Source organism: Notolepis coatsorum (assembly GCF_963971535.1).
Source record: "Notolepis coatsorum genome assembly, chromosome: 10".
NCBI classification, from domain to species: domain Eukaryota; kingdom Metazoa; phylum Chordata; class Actinopteri; order Aulopiformes; family Paralepididae; genus Notolepis; species Notolepis coatsorum.
Window position 1 is genome coordinate 122,335,249 of NC_140174.1, and position 21,208 is coordinate 122,356,456.

The 21,208-nt window shown below is 43.7% G+C and overlaps 1 protein-coding gene across 1 annotated transcript in view; it reads left to right on the plus strand.

Moving 5' to 3' along the window:
• Positions 1-21,208, plus strand: part of ipo11 (importin 11) — a 577,792-nt gene that overhangs the window by 171,425 nt on the left and 385,159 nt on the right. Inside the window, exon 16 of the mRNA XM_084323169.1 lies at positions 18,218-18,344. Within this exon, the coding sequence (XP_084179295.1) occupies positions 18,218-18,344 (127 nt within the window). The remainder of the gene's footprint in view (positions 1-18,217; positions 18,345-21,208) is intronic.

The window sequence follows — 21,208 nt, forward strand, 5'->3', positions numbered from 1 at the left end:
GGAAGGCCAGGCGGTATAGGTGGGTTTTGAGTTTCGATTTAAAAGACTCGATGGAGGGGGCAGATTTGATGGGCATGGGGATGGACAACTGGTCTACGTCTCAAAACAAAACACACCACTTCCCCCCAATAGTTTTGACAAGAGAGCGCCAATCCACTGAGTTCAGCTCAACTCAAACCCAGCTGCCCAGCACACTCATTTATTTATATATATATATATATATCTGCAGGTTTCAACAAGTAAAATGTAAGACTTTTTAATACCACTTAGACCAATTTCAAGCAAAAGAATTAAAACTGCAACACTGAACTGGAGGCTGCACTTTAAATTCAAGCTCTCGTCTGACGCACCAAGCTTCCGGTACCCCCGCAAAAAACAACAAGAGAGAGAGAGAGAGAAAACTCCCCGGGAGTCCGGGGGATGCGGAGGACGGGTGCACCGTTAATTCCCCGCGGCTGGCTGGCACCCTTCAGCAGTCCTCCGGGTTGGTCTCCGTGGAAACCAGGAAAAGGAAGCAGGCAGACGAGTGTTGTGGCTTAACCTGTTAGTCTGTAAAATTGGGGGACCCTGCTGTTTTATCACAAATCGATCAATACAGACCGTATTAATTAATGTTGTTTCTTTTTCAAATGTAGCCAAGAGTAAATACCCTAACCCTATCAAAACAGCAGTCAAAGTGTATATTTGCAGCACTACGTTTGTTTACCGATGTTTTGAAAACTTTCCGAGAAATACGAATTTATCAGAATAATGCGAATTATATCGCTTTTTTATCATAAAAATGCGAGGAAATGACTAAATCCACATTTAACACTGCCATTGGAAAGAGGAGCTTTTTCCCTATCCATAGATGTATGACTTAGCCATAATAAGGTCATTTATAGTTCATAATTCAATTTTGAATGTATAATTCAAATGGATTATAGCATCAAGTATATTGCTGTGCATTGTTATGTCCGCAGTGTGAAACATAATCAGTGTGTGTGTGTGTGTGTGTGTGTGTGTGTGTGTGTGTGTGTGTGTGTGTGTGTGTGTGAGACTCCACACAATATCTCGTCATTGCTGCTGCCATGCACTTTATGCACTACCTGAGTGATTCATGAGAGTACTCGATCTGGGAAAACATTACTCATGCCCATCCCTAATAGATACCAATCTTCTCTCTGCGCGTGCAGTAGAAAGCTATCTAGCTATCACGCTAGCCTAGTTTAGCACAAATGAATGGAAAAGGATAATAATAATAAATAAAATGTCTATAGCGCCTTTCAGCAAACCCAAGGTCGCTTCACAATCAAGAGGGCTAGGGAAAGGGGGCAGTAGGGGAAAAGGTGGGGATGAGGGCAGGCAAGGGATAATGAACCTAATCTAAACTAACTAATGGGGAAAAGCCTTGTTGAAGAGGTGTGTTTTGAGAGCAGTTTTGAAGATGTCTAGGGTAACCGTCGGTAGTGTGATAGTAAAGGGTTAACCTTCTGTAGTGTGGCAGTGAAAGGGTTAAGGTGGAGGGAGATGCATGCACAGAATGTCACCACAATCAAATGCAGACATCGTTGTTGCTTGTACAATGGTCTCCCTGCTGGCAGTATAGAAGCAATCCAGTTCTGAAAGCTGTTCCACATGGAAGCCTGTTCCATCAAGGCCACCTAATCATCCCTCCCCCCCCCCTTGATTGGCTGATATCAATCGCTGTATTTGTATTTATTTATTAACACAGTTAAACAAAAGTAAAAACAATACATAATAAGTAGTGCTGTCAAACGATTAAAATATTTAACTCGATTAATCGCATGATTGTCCATAGTTAACTCGCGATTAATCGCAAATTAATCGCATTTTTTTTTTTTTACCTTAAACAGATCTTTTTCAAGTTCCAAGTTTTAATACTCTTATCAACATGCGAGTCAACAAATGCTTGCTTTGTGCAGCCATTTAACACAAAAGGATGACCCTCATGCATTGCAAATTTGCATCAAATTCAAAACAGAGTGATGCACAAAATAACTTAAAAGAAAATAATAATTTAAAACAATGAATAAAGTGTGCATGAAATAATAGGGGAAAGAAAACGTTAGGAACTTGTTACATTCACACACACAAGGGCTGATTAATCACACACCCCCCTCTCTCCCTCACACACACACTCTCCCAGCTCTTTTTCTCTTTTGCCCCTTCCTCATCTCTCTCACCCCCCTCTCTCTCTATATCTCACACACACACACACACACACACACACACACACACACACACACACACACACACACACACACACACACACACACACACACACACACACACACACACACTTCAGAAACAAACATAGTATCAATGAGAGCATCAATAATACACCTGAGTGAAGTCTAGTAAAACATTTTTTTTTTTTTTTTTTTTTTTTAGTTAATCTTGAGTTAAAAAAATTTGTGGCATTAATAGAATCGGGAGTTAACGCGATATTAACGCGATATATTTGACAGCCTTAATAATAAGTTATAACCATTGTGAAGGAGAAGTTAGAAGCCTAGAGGCTTATCGAGAACTTCCCCTGTTTTATAAAATCAAACATACAAAAATATACATATTATAAAATACCAGAATACATTAAAAAGATACGTGTTAATACAAACATACATACACACAGTACATACATGCATATACTATATACTGCATACATAATAATATATAACAACCCACCCACCTGCCTACAAACCTACCCACCCACATAACCAAAATCATACCTACATGTATGACCTATTTATCTATCTACTACTTTTGGATATGAGCATTTTTTTGTAGTTTGCTTTAAAAATAAGCAGAGATGGAGATTTCCTCAGCATAGGATCAGCTGCATTCCAAAGATTGATATCGATAACAATATCATATCACTCAATATTCGATGTAAATAACCCCAAGAATGGTTTATTATCTTTTGAGTAATTACCTGTGTAATATTTGTGTTTAGGAATATTTACATTTATATATAATATGAATATCCAGGACTTTTTTGTTATTAGAATTGATAGAAGCCTGTGTGTGTGACTTTAATTTATGTAAATCCATGTCGTGAGGCAACAGTGTTTTTTGGTCGCTGTCACTTGCTTTTGTTCACAGTTTGACAGTGCATTGCGAGAGAAGGAATACGCAACAAGTTTTAATGGACCAGTATTGTCATTTGGATAAGCAAATCCATTACTTTAAAGTTGCAGGCAAGAAGGACAAGTCTGTCCACTGTCTCTGGTTTTAAAACTGCCCTGTTGCAGGTCACAAAAAAAATATTTATTCGGAAAAATATTTATTCGATATATATATTTTTTTACATCGATTATTAAAATATATTGCGATAATTATCGTTATATCGCCCAGCCCTAATTTCCACCCTACATTGTAAAGCAATTTAAGGGTCTAGAAAAGCGCTATATAAATAATGATCATTAATTCATTCATTCATTCATTCATCTCACAAAATTCCTCAATATTCATAAGAGTTTATGCCGGTTTAAACGTGAGAAGCGTGAAGTGTATGAATACTAATAGGCGATATTGGCTCACACGAGACGTTGGAAATGAAATACATTTCTGTCCCACCGTCACGTGAGCTATAACAACTAGCCTACTGGACCTCAACCTGAGCGTCCCTGTGGGTCTGAAGAAGCTTTAATAACGGATGGAGAGTCAAATGAACATGTGATGGAACTAAAGCACGGCTACCTCTTCTTACTTAATATTAACTGACCACAGCCGTCACGTCCACTTGCCTTCTTCTCCGTCACGCGGTAGGCTGAGCTGCAAAGGCCGAGCTGCAAAGGCCAAGCTGCAGAGCCAGATTCAACGTCAACACCCTCCACATCTACATATTCCTTGTACAGTATATAATCCGTTTTTACATGCCTATATATACTATATAGATAGATGGATAGATAGATACTTTATTAATCCCATTGGGGAAATTCAGGGTATCTCACAGCTCACCCAGCATACAGATGTTGACAGTTCACATTCAGTGTCGCTTCTGTCTGCATCATGAATAAAAAATAAGCACATGATAAAATCCAATAAAACCATATCTATCAATAAAAGCGTGGTGAGATAAAAGCAGGTGTATAAAAACAAGTGTAAAAACAGGTGTATAAAAACCGGTGTATAAAAACAGGTGTAAAAACAGGTCAAGTCAAGAGTTTTATTTGTCACGGCATACAAGTATACAATGAAATGCGGGTGGTCTTGCTCGCAACGATGTGCAATACAGTAGTAACAACATATAATAGAATCCAATAAAACAACATTGTGCAATAAACAAGTAACATAGTAGGGCATATCGGTATTTGTACATAAGTTATTTACAGAGCATGAAGGACATGCTAGGTCCTGTGGTAGTGCAATACACTGTTAGCTACGGATGAGGCACTGGGTCTTTCTGTACATTGCTATTTTATACAATCTCAGGTTATGCTATACTATTTTCAAAGTGACCTTTCCTTAGTGGCCATAAGTGTGGGCGTGTGCAGCATGAGTGTGTGCTTGCTCATGTTAAAGTGGCTGCTAGTGTGTGAGCGTGTACAGTGTGTGTGTCGTGTGTGTGCTCATGTGTGCTTGTGTGTGGAGAGATCAGTGTTCAGTGTTCAAGGCTCAATGGCCTGGGGGAAGCTGAGCCGAAGCCTCTCTGTCCTAGTAGCTGGGGTTCGCAGGCGTCTGCCTGACCTCAGCAGCATGAACAGGCTGTTGTTGGGGTGGTGTGGGTCTTTCATTATTCTGCAGGCTCTGGATTTGCACCTCTTGTTGTATAGAACCTGCAGGGGTGGTAGTGCAATACCTGTGGTATGCTCGGCTGAGCGCACCACTCTCTGTAGGGCCTTCTTGTCCTGTGCCGTGCTGTTTCCATACCAGGCAGTGATGTTTCCAGTCAAGATGCTCTCTACAGCTCCGGAGTAGAAGGACTGGAGTATCTTCCCAGATACTCTGAACTTCCTTAGGTAGAGGCGCTGCTTCGCCTTTTTTACGACTGTGTCTATGTGTGTTGTCCATGTCAGATCCTCTGCGATGTGGACCCCCAGGTACTTAAAGCTGCTCACCCTGTCCATGGTAGCCCCGTTTATCCTCAGTGGTGTGTGTGTCTCCTGCTGTCCTCTCCTATAATCCACGATCAGCTCCTTGGTTTTACCAATGTTCAGGAGCAGGCTGTTGTCCTGGCACCAACGTTCCAGTACCTCAACCTCCTCCCGGTAGGCCTTCTCGTAGTTGTCAGAGATCAGCCCCACCACCACTGTGTCGTCCGCAAACTTCAATATGGAGTTGGAGCTGAACTTGGCCACACAGTCGTGTGTGTATAGTGAGTACAGCAGGGGGCTCAGAACATGTCAACTCAATCAATTCAAACTGTAAACAGATCTTGCAAAGCATTCACTCATTCTCAATTATTTATCACAGGACGGGTCGGACAACCTCGTCACGTCGAGAGCTCTATAATTGGCGAGGGTGGAGTTTGAAATTGGAAAAGAACATCCACTTCCCAACCCGATGATAAGATTGAAACTGAAATTGACTCGTAATAAACCCCGGAGGGCCGCCCGCCCACCGCGTCAGGCGGCATGAAGGTTTGACCGCGTTCGCATCGGAGCATCATTAAACCGCTCGGCCGTATGCATTAAAAAAAAAAAAAAAAATCTTTTTAGCGTTTTTCCAGCTTTTTCATGGTCAGACATGACCGACAGAGGAGGAGAGGGAGAAGAAGTTGGGAAGACATGCAACAAATTATCCCCCGGGGGTGCGGCTACTTTGTTGGCGGTGTGAAACATTAATATCTTTGGAACCGTTTGTGTTAAATTGTATCTGCATCAGGCATAGAAGCCTGACTGGCAGCAGTGGGCATAGATTAAGTCCAGAGCGCGCTCCTCAGACTGAATGGCTCATAACGATACATAACGATAAAATGTTCTCGTAAAACAACAACGGCTCGAACTGTGAGTGAATTACACAAAGGGGAGCGAGGCCATTTAACATCCTGTTGGTTTAGTAATGCAAAGAGTCACTGAGCATCCTGATGGCCTGGGGATTAGGGCTGAGCCCAATGGTTCGAACCTTCGTTCGTTACGGTGGCATTCGAATTCTAAATCAACATTTGAATTTTTAATTTTTAATAAAAAATATATTTTTTTATTAAATGTTTTTTCATTCTGGTTTTTCTTCACAGTTACAGATAAAGACTCGGCTACACTAATATTATAATATTACAAGAAACTGATGAGTTATATTCATTAAAGACAGTTGATTTAATTGAATTAGTTGGCTGGGGCTTCTCCCTGGGCTGGGTCTGGGGCTGGAAAGTTGATACATTTTTTTATTTTTTTTAATTAAAAACGAAGGTTCGTACGTTTGTTCGAAAAACCCTGACCAAGTCGGAATCCCAAAAACAGGCTTCGGGGACAGCCTTACTGGGGATAGAAGCGGGATCACAAGTCATCAGACTAACAAAGGCAGGGCTGCTCTCAGACTGAAGGTGTCGGGGGGGGGGGGGGGGGGGGGGGTTGTGATACTAAAGGGTTAACCTTCTGTCGTGTGGCAGTGAAAGGGTTAACAACACCCTATTTTCTGTGCCTGGTCGTCTATTTCCTCAGATACTGTAGCTGCTATATTGTGAATAATATACAGGCTTAGATAGAAGCAGAGCATTAGAACGCTGGTATTCTGACATCATGACCCTTCCCTATTTTTTTTGTTAATTATCTTTTTTAGCATTTTTACAGCTTTTTCTGGCCACGCAGGACCGATAGAGGAGAGAGGGAGAACGGGAGGAGAAGTAGGGAAGACATGCGGCAAATGGTCACCGGGTGTGAGAAGCGAACCCGGGACGACCGCTTTGCGACTCAGCGCGCTATATGGTGTGCTACTGGAGCGCCCCGACCCTTCCCTCTTTTATAATTTCCTTGGTATATAATGCTGGTATTCTGACGTGATGACCCTTCCTTCTTTTATAGTTTCCTTGACACACACACAGACACTCACTCACTCACTCACTCACTCACTCACACGCTCGCTCGCTCACACGGACATTCCGTTGTCTTTAGCCATAACCTGACATTCAGTCCCCACAAGGATATGAAAACAAGGACACACACTATATTTCTCTCTATGGCTCACCAGCCCCTCTCCAACCTAAACTCTTGTCTCCTATATGACACACACACACACACACACACACACACACACACACACACACACACACACACACACACACACACACACACACACACACACACACACACACACACAGACACACATACACACACACACACACACACACACACACACACACACACACACACACACACACACACACAGACACACATACACATACACATCAGGGTTTCCGTTAGAATTTTTTTTTGCAGGTCTGAGTGTCCGGTACAAATGGGATAAATTCCGGTCAGAGTTTATTGAGCTTAAAAACAATTGATAGGCCTATATAAGAATGACATCATCAAGGCATTTATAATATTTTAACTTAAAACTAGGCTACTTTTGCGTATACAGTCATTAATATATTCCAAATAAAATAAGTCCCTCGAGACTTCGTGCTGCTGCCGACTTGAGGTGTCGGTGGGCAGTCTGCCCGACATTAAACAGCAGTCTGTTATAATCACATTTTTATGAGCTAACGAATTCCGTTATATTGGACATTTGTATTAATTATATCAAGCGAAGAACTGAGAAATTTGGCAGAGAGAGACGGCAACATTATCGTGGGTTTGCGTGATGACTCCACCTCCCAACGACTTGGTGCTGGTCATAATGTCCTGTGAAAATAATTCCCTCTAAGCACAATTTGATTATTTGAATTGTATTAAAATAGACTAAAATTAAATAGCCTATGCGATGAACGAAACAATCATTACATTTGTTTCATCGTTGCTTCACCAAGCAGCCGGTCTAATAGTGACACCGCTGTGTCAGCGCGAGCTGGCTTTTAGATTTACGTGAAGCATGGAGCTGCAGACCGACAGAGCAGCGGTGTTTTTAGGTCCGGTCCGGTCTGGGCTCAGCAGCGCCGCCCACCCAACAGCTGAATTGCCAATGGCTGGATTGGAGTACTGCATTCTGTGGGGCTGCAGATGGATGCTTCTCACAAATCTAGGAGCAGCAAGCTCGCGCTGACACAGCGGTGTCATTATTAGACCGGCTGCTTGGTGAAGCAACGATGAAACAAATGTAATGATTGTTTCGTTCATCGCATAGGCTATTTAATTTTAGTCTATTTTAATACAATTCAAATAATCTAATTGTGCTTAGAGGGAATTATTTTCACCGGACATTATGACCGGAGAGATTAAATATGTCGGACTTCAACAGATTTTGCCGGTCAAATACCGGTAATTACCGGCTAACGGAAACGCTGATACACATACACATACACACAGACACACGCACACACACGCACACACAGTATATCCTATATCCTATAGTAGTAGTAGTACAATATAAAAGACAGTGTCCAATGGTCTCACGTCCTTCATCCTCTGTATCATATTCCTCTGTCTCTTTCTGCGTCTCCTTCCGTTCTGTAAACCATCCATATGTTATTCCAAACGCTTGTGTGAGTCCACAGTGTGGCTTCCAGCAGCTGCATATTGACCCATTGTGATCGGTTGGGATCCATTGGGAATCAGTGCACACACACACACGCACGCACGTACGCACACTCTTATTGACATAAGTTCTTCTTCTGCTGCTCCTTCTTCTTCTTCTGCTGCTCCTTCTTCTTCTTCTGCTGCTCCTTCTTCTTCTGCTGCTGCTTCTTCTTCTGCTGCTTCTTTTTCTTCTGCTGCTTCTTTTTCTTCAACAAGAAAGCACACTGAGGCAACAGAGCAAAGAGGCTCATGGGAAATGTATTGTGGCTTTAATTAATGGTTGGTTTTATAGCTGAGAGATGGTGTGTGGATGATGTGGATCATTAGTGGCGGTAATGCAAAGTGATTTAACGGCTGCTCTGTGATCCCCGTCAGTGGGGTCCTGACCGTAGAGACTTCTTCACAACCACTCTGTCTATTAGAGCCAACAGGTACATGGAACAGAATCAATGAGAAGGTGTCTCGAGTTAGTTTCCTGGAAGCAGCAGTTCACCTCATCCTTGTTCTCCCTCGCTCTCTCTCACTCTTTCATCAAATCAAATCAAATAAAATGTATTTGTAAGGCCCGACAACACACGTTAATGTCCCCATGGGCCGGACATGTCTTCTTTAAACAAGTCAAGAAGAAACATCACAATAAGTCGAGAACAAAACACCATAAAGTCCAAACAATTTAAAATAAATGCAACACTCCCAGACATACCCCACGCGAAGGTAAGGAAAAACTCACTAAAACCTAGCAATAGGTCAGTCTCTCTTTCTCCCCTTCTCTGTCTCTCTCTCTGTCTCTCACTCTCTGTCTGTCTCTCTATCTGTCTTTCTCTTTCTGTCTCTCTTTCTCCCCTTCTTCTCTCTCAATGTGAATATGAATATAGACTATAGAGTGATGGTTACTGTCTGCATGCCAGTAAGGTTAGTTAGGGTTAGATATATATATTTAAGTGCTTGTTTGACAACAGATATTCATCCGTATTGATCGTTATTCAGTCTAGATGTCGTCACAGCTGACCGTATTGTGATCGTTATTCAGTCTAGATGTCGTCACAGCTGACCGTATTGTGATCGTTATTCAGTCTAGATGTCGTCACAGCTGACCGTATTGTGATCGTTATTCAGTCTAGATGTCGTCACAGCTGACCGTATTGTGATCGTTATTCAGTCTAGATGTCGTCACAGCTGACCGTATTGTGATCGTTATTCAGTCTAGATGTCGTCACAGCTGACCGTATTGTGATCGTTATTCAGTCTAGATGTCGTCACAGCTGACCGTATTGTGATCGTTATTCAGTCTAGATGTCGTCACAGCTGACCGTATTGTGATCGTTATTCAGTCTAGATGTCGTCACAGCTGACCGTATTGTGATCGTTATTCAGTCTAGATGTCGTCACAGCTGACCGTATTGTGATCGTTATTCAGTCTAGATGTCGTCACAGCTGACCGTATTGTGATCGTTATTCAGTCTAGATGTCGTCACAGCTGCACTTTCCTCCTGGAGTGAGTTAGCTTTTTGCCAAGCTGCTGTTTTTTTTTAACGCAGATCACAAAGACTGATGCGTTCAGACGAAGCGAGGGTCTGGGCCGCTGCCCAAAAGCCAGTGTTCTCTGGCACTTGGACGCGACCACACGGTGAAAGACACAGAGTAATGGATGCTTTGCTTGTTCTCTTTGAATACGCAATTCTTTTTCTTTCCGTCACATTGTGGGTTTCTTATCTTCTGGCTTCCGGCCCAGAGCTCAGTCTGTCTCTGGTTACAAACACTCATCGCTTATCTGCCGTCTCATCATCCCTCCATCCCTCCGCCTGGATGGGTTCTGCTTCGAGAGGGACTTTACTGGACCTGATTAAAAGGTGTATATTGAATCGTTACGTGGCTTAATGGTACATTTATTTACTGTTAATCGTATTGCAGACCATATACTGAGATGCGTATATAATCGTCTGAGACAATGTGGCTCAGGAGGTAGTCTGGTAGTCAGAAGGTTCCCAGTTCGATTCCCGCTCCTCCCGGGCAGCGTTTCGAAGTGTCCTTGAGCAAGACACTTAACCTCCTAAGTCCTAACTGCTCCCGATGAGCAGGTCGGCACCCCGCATGGTCGCTTCCGCCATTGGTGTGTGAATGTGTGAGTGGGTGGGGGAATGTGAGGAACAAATATTGTAAAGCACATTTACCATTTATATCCCCCCCTGGCTAATCGGCTACTTGTGGCTCGTGTCGTGAGCAGACAAGGTCTCTTCATTCAATGACGAGGACGCATTGATTGACATCTTGCATAATTCAAATGAAATTAAATCAAATGTATTAAGTATAGCCTGGAATCACAACAAATTGTCCTCATAGGCTTCACAGATCAAAAAGAAACATCACAATAGATCCAGAACAAAAAAACCCATAAAAACCACATTATGCAACACCCCCAGACTTTCCCCAATGAAGATAAGGAACGACTCTCTAAAACCGAGCAGTAGGAAAAGAAAAAACACCAATTCTTGGAAATAACGTTTTTTTTTAAATTTCACAGAGCTGCTCGTCAGAGTCGTCGTCGATGCCGGTGTCCCGAATAAAAAGAGGCGTCAACATTTTCCAGAGATTTAACACAGTGAATCTATTGGTCTTATTGAATTAAATCAGTTTTACTGAATTAGACTAGGTTTCTTATTTTGGATTAGTTTGCTACTGAATCAATTCACTGTTTTTATTGACCGTTTTTATTGAATGATTAGTTTCTAATGGATTTTTTTGTATGTCTGTCATGAGGATCAGTATTGTATTTATTTATTTAGTGTATATCTAGCATCAAATGGCTGTAACTGAGACCTGAGTACTGTATCTCGTGCTTCCATGTCAATGGAAAAATGACTAAACTTAACTTTGACTTTGACATAGATAACATTTCTGTCACAGGTTTTTTTCTCATTTTCTGGCTTCCGGTCCAGAGTTCGGTCTTGTCTCTGGTTCCTGCTGCTGCCAAACTTGAGTGTCAGCCCTTGTTTGTTTATCTTCCGTCTCCTCCATCACTCCACACCGCCATCCCTCCACCCCTCCGCCTAGATGTGTTCTGCCTTCGAGAGGGGATTTACTGGACCTGATTTAAAAAGTTATTAAATAAATAAAAACACCCGAGACAACTTTCACATCCACCGTCGGTGAGCTCTTTTTCTCATCTGATCAAAGCCAGTTTCTAGGACTTTTTTCCCACAACAATATCTGCCTGTGCATCGTGATCTAAGCAAAGCCCCCCAGGCTCCAGTACTACCTGAGAGGCTGGATCACCTGCCCATCCCCCTCCCCCCAAAACAGCAGTTAATGTGTATATTTTCAGCACTACGTTAGTACACCAACAATTTTAAGTGTTATGATTAGTGAAATATGAGTTATAGAAATCTCAGGGCATAGTCGGAAAAAGGCGAGGATTTGAGTGTAGTCTTTTGAGAGAAGAGACCCAGGGCTTTCGATGGGCTTTCATATTTCAAAAAACACGCTAAGAGGTTAATAACTCGCCTGTCGCCATACAAGTCCCACGTCCCTGGGCCCTCATGTATCAACGTGACGTACGCACAGATATGTGCTTAAGCCGTGCGTACGACCATTTCTAAGCAAAGTGTGGGATCTATCAATTTGAACTTGTGCTTGACTTTGTGCTTATGTCTACGCACAGCTCTGAGCATGCTTAGCTGACGCCCAGTGGTAGAATATCGTTACTACGGCATAAGCGCTCCTCAGTTCATGCATTAGTTTCAACGCGGAAATAAGCTTCCGTGCATTACTTCCAACACTGGCGTGTTCAACTTCTGTATGACCCGTAATTCATTATAGTTCATTGTAAAATAGCGACAGTAGTGTAATTATAACGGGCTCATGCGGGAACAAGAGGTTGGCTTGCTTGTTTGGCACGGGGGGCAGAAGCAGAACACCCACCTCCAAACGCCATTAAATATTGTTTCAAATGAAAAGCGACATACAGTACTATTATTTTGTGTCATGTTTGCAAATAAGATTGGCCACAACTGAATGCTTTCTACTTCAATTTGTTGATTAGAATAGATTACCTCGCTCCGTTGAAACTTCACTGAGCTCAGCACACAGACATGATGATAATAATAATAACAACAACAATAATAATAATAGCTTCATTTTACATAGCGCCTTTCAAGAGACCCATGCAAGGTCGCTTTACATAGATGGGGGGGGGGGGGGAGAATAACAAAGTAATAAAGATAGTGGACAGACTATGTAAATATGATGATGGGATTCAAGTTCGCGTTTTTATTGATCATAGGCATGCTGTCAGAGTATGGTGTCATAATCAAACATTCTAGAACATTTGTCGTCACAGATCATGTCATAATAGAACATAGGCTACATGGCATGGTCCATCGTGATATTGTGTAGACTGTTATTACTGTACCACCCATTGTGACAACAGCCTTGTGAGCTCCCGCACACAAACATGATGGAATTCAGTTTGTATTGATCACATAGGCAGGCTACATCATACATGGCAGTGAGATTCATTGTTCTTGTATATGCTCTCGTATTATTGTTTATATAGGCTACCCAATACTGACATCAATATAGATTGTATGCCTCTAGAAATCATATGCAGCAGGTAGAAAATTGACGGAAAATCCGTCGCGATTTGGAATAAAATTGAGGAGAACTTTAATCCCTGGGTATTAATCAAACAAAACGGAAAAAGGCAGTCATATTCCAGCACGGTCTTTATTAGTGTTTGCGCTGCCCAGGCAGCAATGGTTAATAGATAACATATCCGACATCACCGTACGTGTACACGTCTGTCAGCCTGTCTCATAACACGCTTTCCTCGGTTTAGTCCATTTTTCCACATTTCATGGGGTGTTCCATTACCGTATATGGTTAATCGGGGCGGTTTTGGTATGCAAATACTTGAAAGTGTGCACGAGCCTCAGCGTAGGAGCAAGGTGATATTTATCATGACAGGTGTGCGTAGGACCTGTGTACGCACATGTGATAAATCCAGTTTTTTTTGTGCGTGCACACATTCTAAATTCTGTGCTTACGTGTGGAAATAGAACATTTTCTGAGGAAACTTGATAAATGAGGGCCCTGGAGTCTTCTCCGTCTGATGTGCTTCTATCATACACACACACACACATACTGTACACACACACACATACTCTCTCCACCCCTCTTTCGCTCTCTGTAGGCTTGCCACTGTATAGTCGGTGTTGCCGATAAATGGTAAATGGCTGCATTTATATAACAGCTTTTATCCAAATCGCTTTGCAATTTGTTCCTCACATTTGACCCATTCACTCACATTCACACACCCGACGGCGGAGGCGACCATGCAAGGTGCCGACCTGCTCATCGGGAGCAGTTAGGGGTTAAGTGTCTTGCTCGAGGACTCTTCGACACACTACCCCGGGAGGAGCGGGAATCGAACCTGAGAACCTTTGAATTACCAGACGACTCCTCTACCTTCTGAGCCACTGTCGCCACCTCAAGTAACCCGTGTTACGCTGTTCAGGCATCCGCCGGGTAGATCACTCGCCCGCCGGCATCTGCTGTAAATATAGACATGAAACCCATTTAATTCATTTTTGCTTATCAGTTCCCACATCCATCAAAGACAAAAAACTCTAATTATCTGCGCTCTTTCGGTCGGTGCAGCATATTAAACCCAGTGCTAATAGGGACCCGGTAACGATAATGAGGCAATCTGTAAAGTTTTGTGTGATGAAGGAAGCACACCAGAATGAGGCTGCTGGGCCCTGTGGCAGTGAAAGACTGAAGAGACCAGACCACACCAGCAACAGTGTGTTTTGCACGATGCACTAAATATAAGGGGGACAGTGTGAACATCCGTGTTGTTCAAAGTCAGGGGAACATCTAAAGACCTACGGCTGCAGCTACATGCGTCCGCCAATGAACGGATATAAAATTGACAGAAGGTATTAGTGTTGAGTTCATTTTTAAATTAGAACCTGTATTAATTAGAAAATGTATTAAAAACGGATGTAGATGGACGGACGCAATGTCGCCGCATGGCGGTAAAAAAAATTAAAACTACTAACCTTCGTACTGTCCTCTACTATTATGAACTTTGCTACTAAGGAATCTACCTTGCCTATACTACTATTCATGCAAGACTGTAGCACTCAAGTTCAACACTGATTGACGAACAATCTTTACCCTTAGCTGCCAGAGTTCTTGTTTTACAGAACTTGTAAGTTGCTTTGGTTAAAAGCGTTCAGCTAAATGTCATGACTAAATGCAAAGGTCAGAGTAAGCACAGATACTGAGCGTCATTTTGTAAGATGTCCGTTGTCACCGGTAACACCTCCTCCGTGGTTTCTCTCTCTCTCTGTCTCTCTCTGTCTCTCTCTCTGTCTCTCTCTCTCTCTCTGTCTCTCTCTCGCTCTCGCTCTCTCTCTCTCTCTCTCTCGCTCTCTCTCTCTCTGTCTCTGTCTCTGTCTCTCTCTCACTCACACAGCTCTCCAGTCTATCTGTGATGCCTCATGTCATGTTGTCATGTCTTCTGTCTTCCGGCCCCAGACCTGTCTGTCTCTGGTTCCTCACAGGTCTAACAATAACAAGCCAACGATGTCACCCGTCATCATTCATCCCTCCATCTCCCATTCATCCATCTCCCATTCATCCATCTCCCATAACTCCATCTCTCCATCCCTCCATCTCTCTATCTCTCCATCCCCCCATCTCTCCATCCCCCCATCTCTCCATCCCTCCGTCTCCCCATCTCCATCTCTCCATCCCCCCATCCCTCCATCCCCCAATCCCTATCCCCCCATCGCCCATCCCTCCATTCCTCCACCTCTTCCATCCCTCCATCTCTATCTCCCCAATCCCTCCATCTCCCCATCTCTCCATATCTCCATCCCTCCATCTCTCCATCCCCTGATTCTCATTCTAGGCAGGCGTTGCCTCAGACAGCAGCAGGGCCAGATGCTCTCCATCCCTCCATCTCTCCATCCCCTGATTCTCATTCTAGGCAGGCGTTGCCTCAGACGGCAGCAGGGCCAGATGCTCAGAGCCCCGATGGATAGAGAGAGAGAGAGAGCGGACGCCACAGCTGTCATAATGCAGTTCTCCCACAGCCAGGACGTTGCTCACATAATGCAGTTCTCCCACAGCCAGGACGTTGCTCACATAATGCAGTTCTCCCACAGCCAGGACGTTGCTCACATAATGCAGTTCTCCCACAGCCAGGACGTTGCTCACATACTCCAGCATTGTTCCAGGTGTCATCGATAAGAGATCAGCAGGAAGGAAGGGTACAACTCTGGCAGCTAACTAACCATGTTCAGCAAACAGTGTTGAACTCGAGTGCCACCGTCTTGAGTGCATAGTAGTAAAGACATATTAGCATAGTAGGTAGTAATGAGATGAGATATTCCTTTATTGATCCCCTTGGGGAAATTCAGGCAGCATGGTGGAAGTTATATTATACATATAATATACATAAATATTACATTAAATATGGTTACAATAAACACTAGAATCTAAATATAGACTATGAGTAAGTGAACTATACAGTATACACGGGTACAGTATACACAAGGTACCCTAACCGACGTGATATACGTCATATGTTATAGTCTGTGCATAGGCTAGGCAAGGAAGATTATTTAGTGGCAACGTGCATGATAGTAAAAGACAGGCATGCAAATTGGTGGGGTTTCGGCCGTCCTGACTGGTGGGAAGTTTGTTCCACTGTCATTGTGGAGCAAGGACAGAGAATAGCCGGCTTCTCTTTTATGACCCCCCCCCCCCAGAGCTTGGATAGGAGTGGGTCTGATAGGAGTGAGTCTGAGGCGGCCAGAAGATGCAGAGCGTAGGGGTCTTGAGGGCACTACTGATATTTATTAAAATGACTCGAGACATCCACGGCGGGCGCAGACAAAGGTCAAAGTCTTAGCTCTCGCCGTGTCGGGCGAGGAGAGGGATGTTGGCCTCTGCCAGGTGGTGGAGGTGAGATAGGTCTCCACGGTAACAAGTTCTCTTCTCTCCTGTATCTTCACCACATGGGCTCGCGGGTTTACAGGTGGAGGCGCCGCTGTTCCCTTTTCAAGCCTAATTTTGTCCTTGTAAGGACTTCACTTTAGTGTCTGTTTCTGGAGACCCTGACACACCTGGGGGTACAGGTTAGCACTGACACGCACACGTATTACACAACTCCACAGCAGTACACACAGGAATACACAGACACACACACACACACACACATCCTTCCTTCTTGTGTCTTTTCTTGTCTAGTTCTCAGTCTCTCCCCTGGGTTGTATTATTGTGTGTGTGTGTGTGTGTGTGTGTGTGTGTGTGTGTGTGTGTGTGTGTGTGTGTGTGTGTGTGTGTGTGTGTGTGTGTGTGTGTGTGTGTGTGTGTGTGTGTGTGTGTGTGTGTGTGTGTGTGTGTGTGTGTGTGTGTGTGTGTGTGTGTGTGTGTGTGTGTGTGTGTGTGTGTGTGTGTGTGTGTGTGTGTGTGTGTGTGTGTGTGTGACTGCGTGTAGGAGCATTCCACTGTAGATTCCAATATCCTGTCTGATATACTTCCTGTCTCGCCCTCTCTGGGCACACCAATTAAATGACAACCACACACATACACATACACACACACGCTCTCTCTCGCTCTCGCTCTCTCTCTCTCTCTCTCTCTCTCGCACACGCACACACGCACACACACACAAATACACTATTTCTCTCTCTCGCACGCACACACTCTCACACACTCTCGCTCTCTCTCTCACAAATGCACGCACACATATGGTATATGGGTGAGGGCGTCTTCAGGCTTGCGTGGTGTAATATTATAGGTTCTCATCACAAAACAGATGGTACCGTTTCTCCAGCAGCTCAACACCATGATAACAGACAGGGAGTGGTGTGGAATGACGATGCTGCCCTCATCCCTCGCAACACAGCATCCCTCATCCCTTCACACCTCACCCCTCATCCCCTCACCGCTTCATCTCTCATCCCACCTACAGCAATCAGACTCAAGTCATTTTCAATATTAGTATCAATGATTTGATTAGAGAAGCAGCTGTTTGGTTCCTCAATCAAGACACTGATGAAGTGGAGGATTAGTGTCTGGTAAGTAAGTACTTCTCTGTTGTCGGAAATAATACATCCCGTCTCCTCTCCTCTCCTCTCCTCTCCTCTCCTCTCCTCTTCGCTCTCCTTTCCTCTTCTCTTCTCTTCTCTTCTCTTATCTCCTCTTATCTCCTCTTCTCTTCTCGTATCTCCTTCTCTTCTCTCCTTCTTATCTCTTATCTCCTCTTATCTTCTCTTCTCTTATCTCCTCTTCGCTCTCCTTTCCTCTTCTCTTCGCGTATCTCCTTCTCTTCTCTTCTCTATTCTCTCCTATCCTCTCTTCTCTTCTCTCTCTTCTTCTCTCCTCTCCTCTCCTCTCCTCTCCTCTCCTCTCCTCTCCTCTCCTCTCCTCTCCTCTCCTCTCCTCTCCTCTCCTCTCCTCTCCTCTCCTCTCCTCTCCTCTCCTCTCCTCTCCTCTCCTCTCTTCTCTTCTCTTCTCTTCTCTTCTCTTCTCTTCTCCCCTTCTTTTCTCTTCTCCTCTCTTCTCCCCTTCTCTTCTCTTCTCTCCAGGTATAAGCTGATTCGTCGGAGGGTGATCTGGCTGATAGGTCAGTGGATATCAGTCAAGTTCAAATCCGACCTTCGACCTTTACTCTACGAGGTCATCCTCAGCCTCATGCAGGACCCCGACCTAGTGGTGAGACACACACACACACACACATACACAGATACAGATACACACGCACACACACACACACACAGACACAGTTCCAATCGCTGGTAATCAACAACAACAACAGACCTTCCTCATTATTTACATGAATCAGTCTATATGCAGAACATTTCAAAGCGGTCTAGCCAGACCATCCTCATCAGTCTCTCCACGCAGAACGATTCCATGGTTGCTTTGTATCTTGCTGCCAACAGAGATCATTTTGACAGTGTAGTAATCATTATGGGATGGCCCCCATTAAACTTCACTCTGTCCTGCTGTTGGATAAGTGGCTATTTTTATGCCGCGGTCACCATCACTTTACAGACATTACATTACAGGCCGCGTCGCCTCCATCATGAGCCACTCTGTGGCCCAGTTTCAACAGCGTGGAGCGTCAGTCTAAAGGTGCAGTCTAAGGGCTTGTGTCCATAGGGGATGTTTTATGAGTAAAGGTTTAGTCTAAAGGTGTAGTCTAAAGGTGCAGTCTAAAGGTGTAGTCTAAAGGTGCAGGCTAAAGGTGCAGTCTAAAGGTGCAGTCTAAAGGTGCAGTCTAAAGGTGTAGTCTAAAGGTGCAGTCTAAAGGTGTAGTCTAAAGGTGCAGTCTAAAGGTGCAGTCTAAAGGTGCAGTCTAAAGGTGCAGTCTAAAGGTGCAGTCTAAAGGTGTCAGTCTAAAGGTGTAGTCTAAAGGTGCAGTCTAAAGGTGCAGTCTAAAGGTGCAGTCTAAAGGTGCAGTCTAAGGGCTTGTGTCCATAGGGGACGTTTTATGAGTAAAGGTTTAGTCTAAAGGTGTAGTCTAAAGGTGCAGTCTAAAGGTGCAGTCTAAAGGTGTAGTCTAAAGGTGCAGTCTAAAGGTGCAGTCTAAAGGTGTAGTCTAAATGTGCAGTCTAAAGGTGCAGTCTAAAGGTGCAGTCTAAAGGTGCAGTCTAAAGGTGTAGTCTAAAGGTGTAGTCTAAATGTTTAGTCTAAAGGTTTAGTCTAAAAAGGTGCAGTCTAAAGGTGTAGTCTAAAGGTGTAGTCTAAAGGTGCAGTCTAAAGGTGCAGTCTAAAGGTGCAGTCTAAAGGTGCAGTCTAAGGTGCAGTCTAAAGGTGCAGTCTAAATGTGCAGTCTAAAGGTGCAGTCTAAAGGTGCAGTCTAAAGGTGCAGTCTAAAGGTGTAGTCTAAAGGTGTAGTCTAAAGGTGTAGTCTAAAGGTGTAGTCTAAAGGTGCAGTCTAAAGGTGTAGTCTAAAGGTGTAGTCTAAAGGTGCAGTCTAAAGGTGTAGTCTAAAGGTGTAGTCTAAAGGTGTAGTCTAAAGGTGCAGTCTAAAGGTGTAGTCTAAAGGTGCAGTCTAAAGGTGCAGTCTAAATGTGCAGTCTAAAGGTGTAGTCTAAAGGTGTAGTCTAAAGGTGCAGTCTAAAGGTGCAGTCTAAAGGTGCAGTCTAAATGTGTAGTCTAAAGGTGCAGTCTAAAGGTGTAGTCTAAAGGTGCAGTCTAAAGGTGTAGTCTAAAGGTGCAGTCTAAAGGTGTAGTCTAAATGTGCAGTCTAAAGGTGTAGTCTAAAGGTGTAGTCTAAAGGTGCAGTCTAAAGGTGCAGTCTAAAGGTGCAGTCTAAATGTGTAGTCTAAATGTGTAGTCTAAAGGTGCAGTCTAATGGTGTAGGCTAAAGGTGTAGGCTAAAGGTGCAGTCCTAAAGGTGCAGTCTAAAGGTGCAGTCTAAATGTGCAGTCTAAAGGTGCAGTCTAAAGGTGCAGTCTAAGGTGCAGTCTAAATGTGCAGTCTAAATGTGCAGTCTAAAGGTGCAGTCTAAAGGTGTAGTCTAAAGGTGCAGTCTGAATGTGTAGTCTAAAGGTGTAGTCTAAATGTGTAGTCTAAAGGTGTAGTCTAAAGGTGCAGTCTAAAGGTGCAGTCTAAATGTGCAGTCTAAATGTGCAGTCTAAAGGTGCAGTCTAAAGGTGCAGTCTAAATGTGCAGTCTAAAGGTGCAGTCTAAAGGTGCAGTCTAAAGGTGCAGTCTAAAGGTGCAGTCTAAATGTGCAGTCTAAATGTGCAGTCTAAAGGTGCAGTCTAAAGGTGCAGTCTAAAGGTGCAGTCTAAAGGTGTAGTCTAAAGGGTGCAGTCTAAAGGTGTAGTCTAAAGGTGCAGTCTAAAGTGCAGTCTAAAGGTGTAGTCTAAAGGTGCAGTCTAAAGGTGTAGTCTAAAGGTGCAGTCTAAAGGTGTAGTCTAAAGGTGTAGTCTAAAGGTGCAGTCTAAAGGTGCAGTCTAAAGGTGCAGTCTAAAGGTGCAGTCTAAAGGTGCAGTCTAAAGGTGCAGTCTAATGTGCAGTCTAAAGGTTTAGTCTAAAGGTGTAGTCTAAAGGTGCAGTCTAATGGTGTAGGCTAAAGGTGTAGGCTAAAGGTGCAGTCTAAAGGTGCAGTCTAAAGGTGCAGTCTAAAGGTGCAGTCTAAAGGTGCAGTCTAAAGGTGCAGTCTAAAGGTGTAGTCTAAAGGTGCAGTCTAAAGGTGTAGTCTAAAGGTGCAGTCTAAAGGTGCAGTCTAAAGGTGCAGTCTAAAGGTGCAGTCTAAAGGTGCAGTCTAAAGGTGTAGTCTAAGTCTAAAGGCGGAGCTTCAGTCTAAAGGTGCAGTCTAAAGGTGCAGTCTAAAGGTGTAGTCTAAGTCTAAAGGCGGAGCTTCAGTCTAAAGGTGCAGTCTAAAGGTGGAACTTAAGCTCCCTGTAGGTCAGTGGAAGCGCCCGTCACACCATTCTCTCCATTCATTGGCCACTTCAAAGAAGCCGGACACCTCGTACCGCCCTGAATCTTCTTCTTCTTCTTCTTCTTCTTCTTCTTCTTCTTCTTCTTCTTCTTCTTCTTCTTCTTCTTCTTCTTCTTCT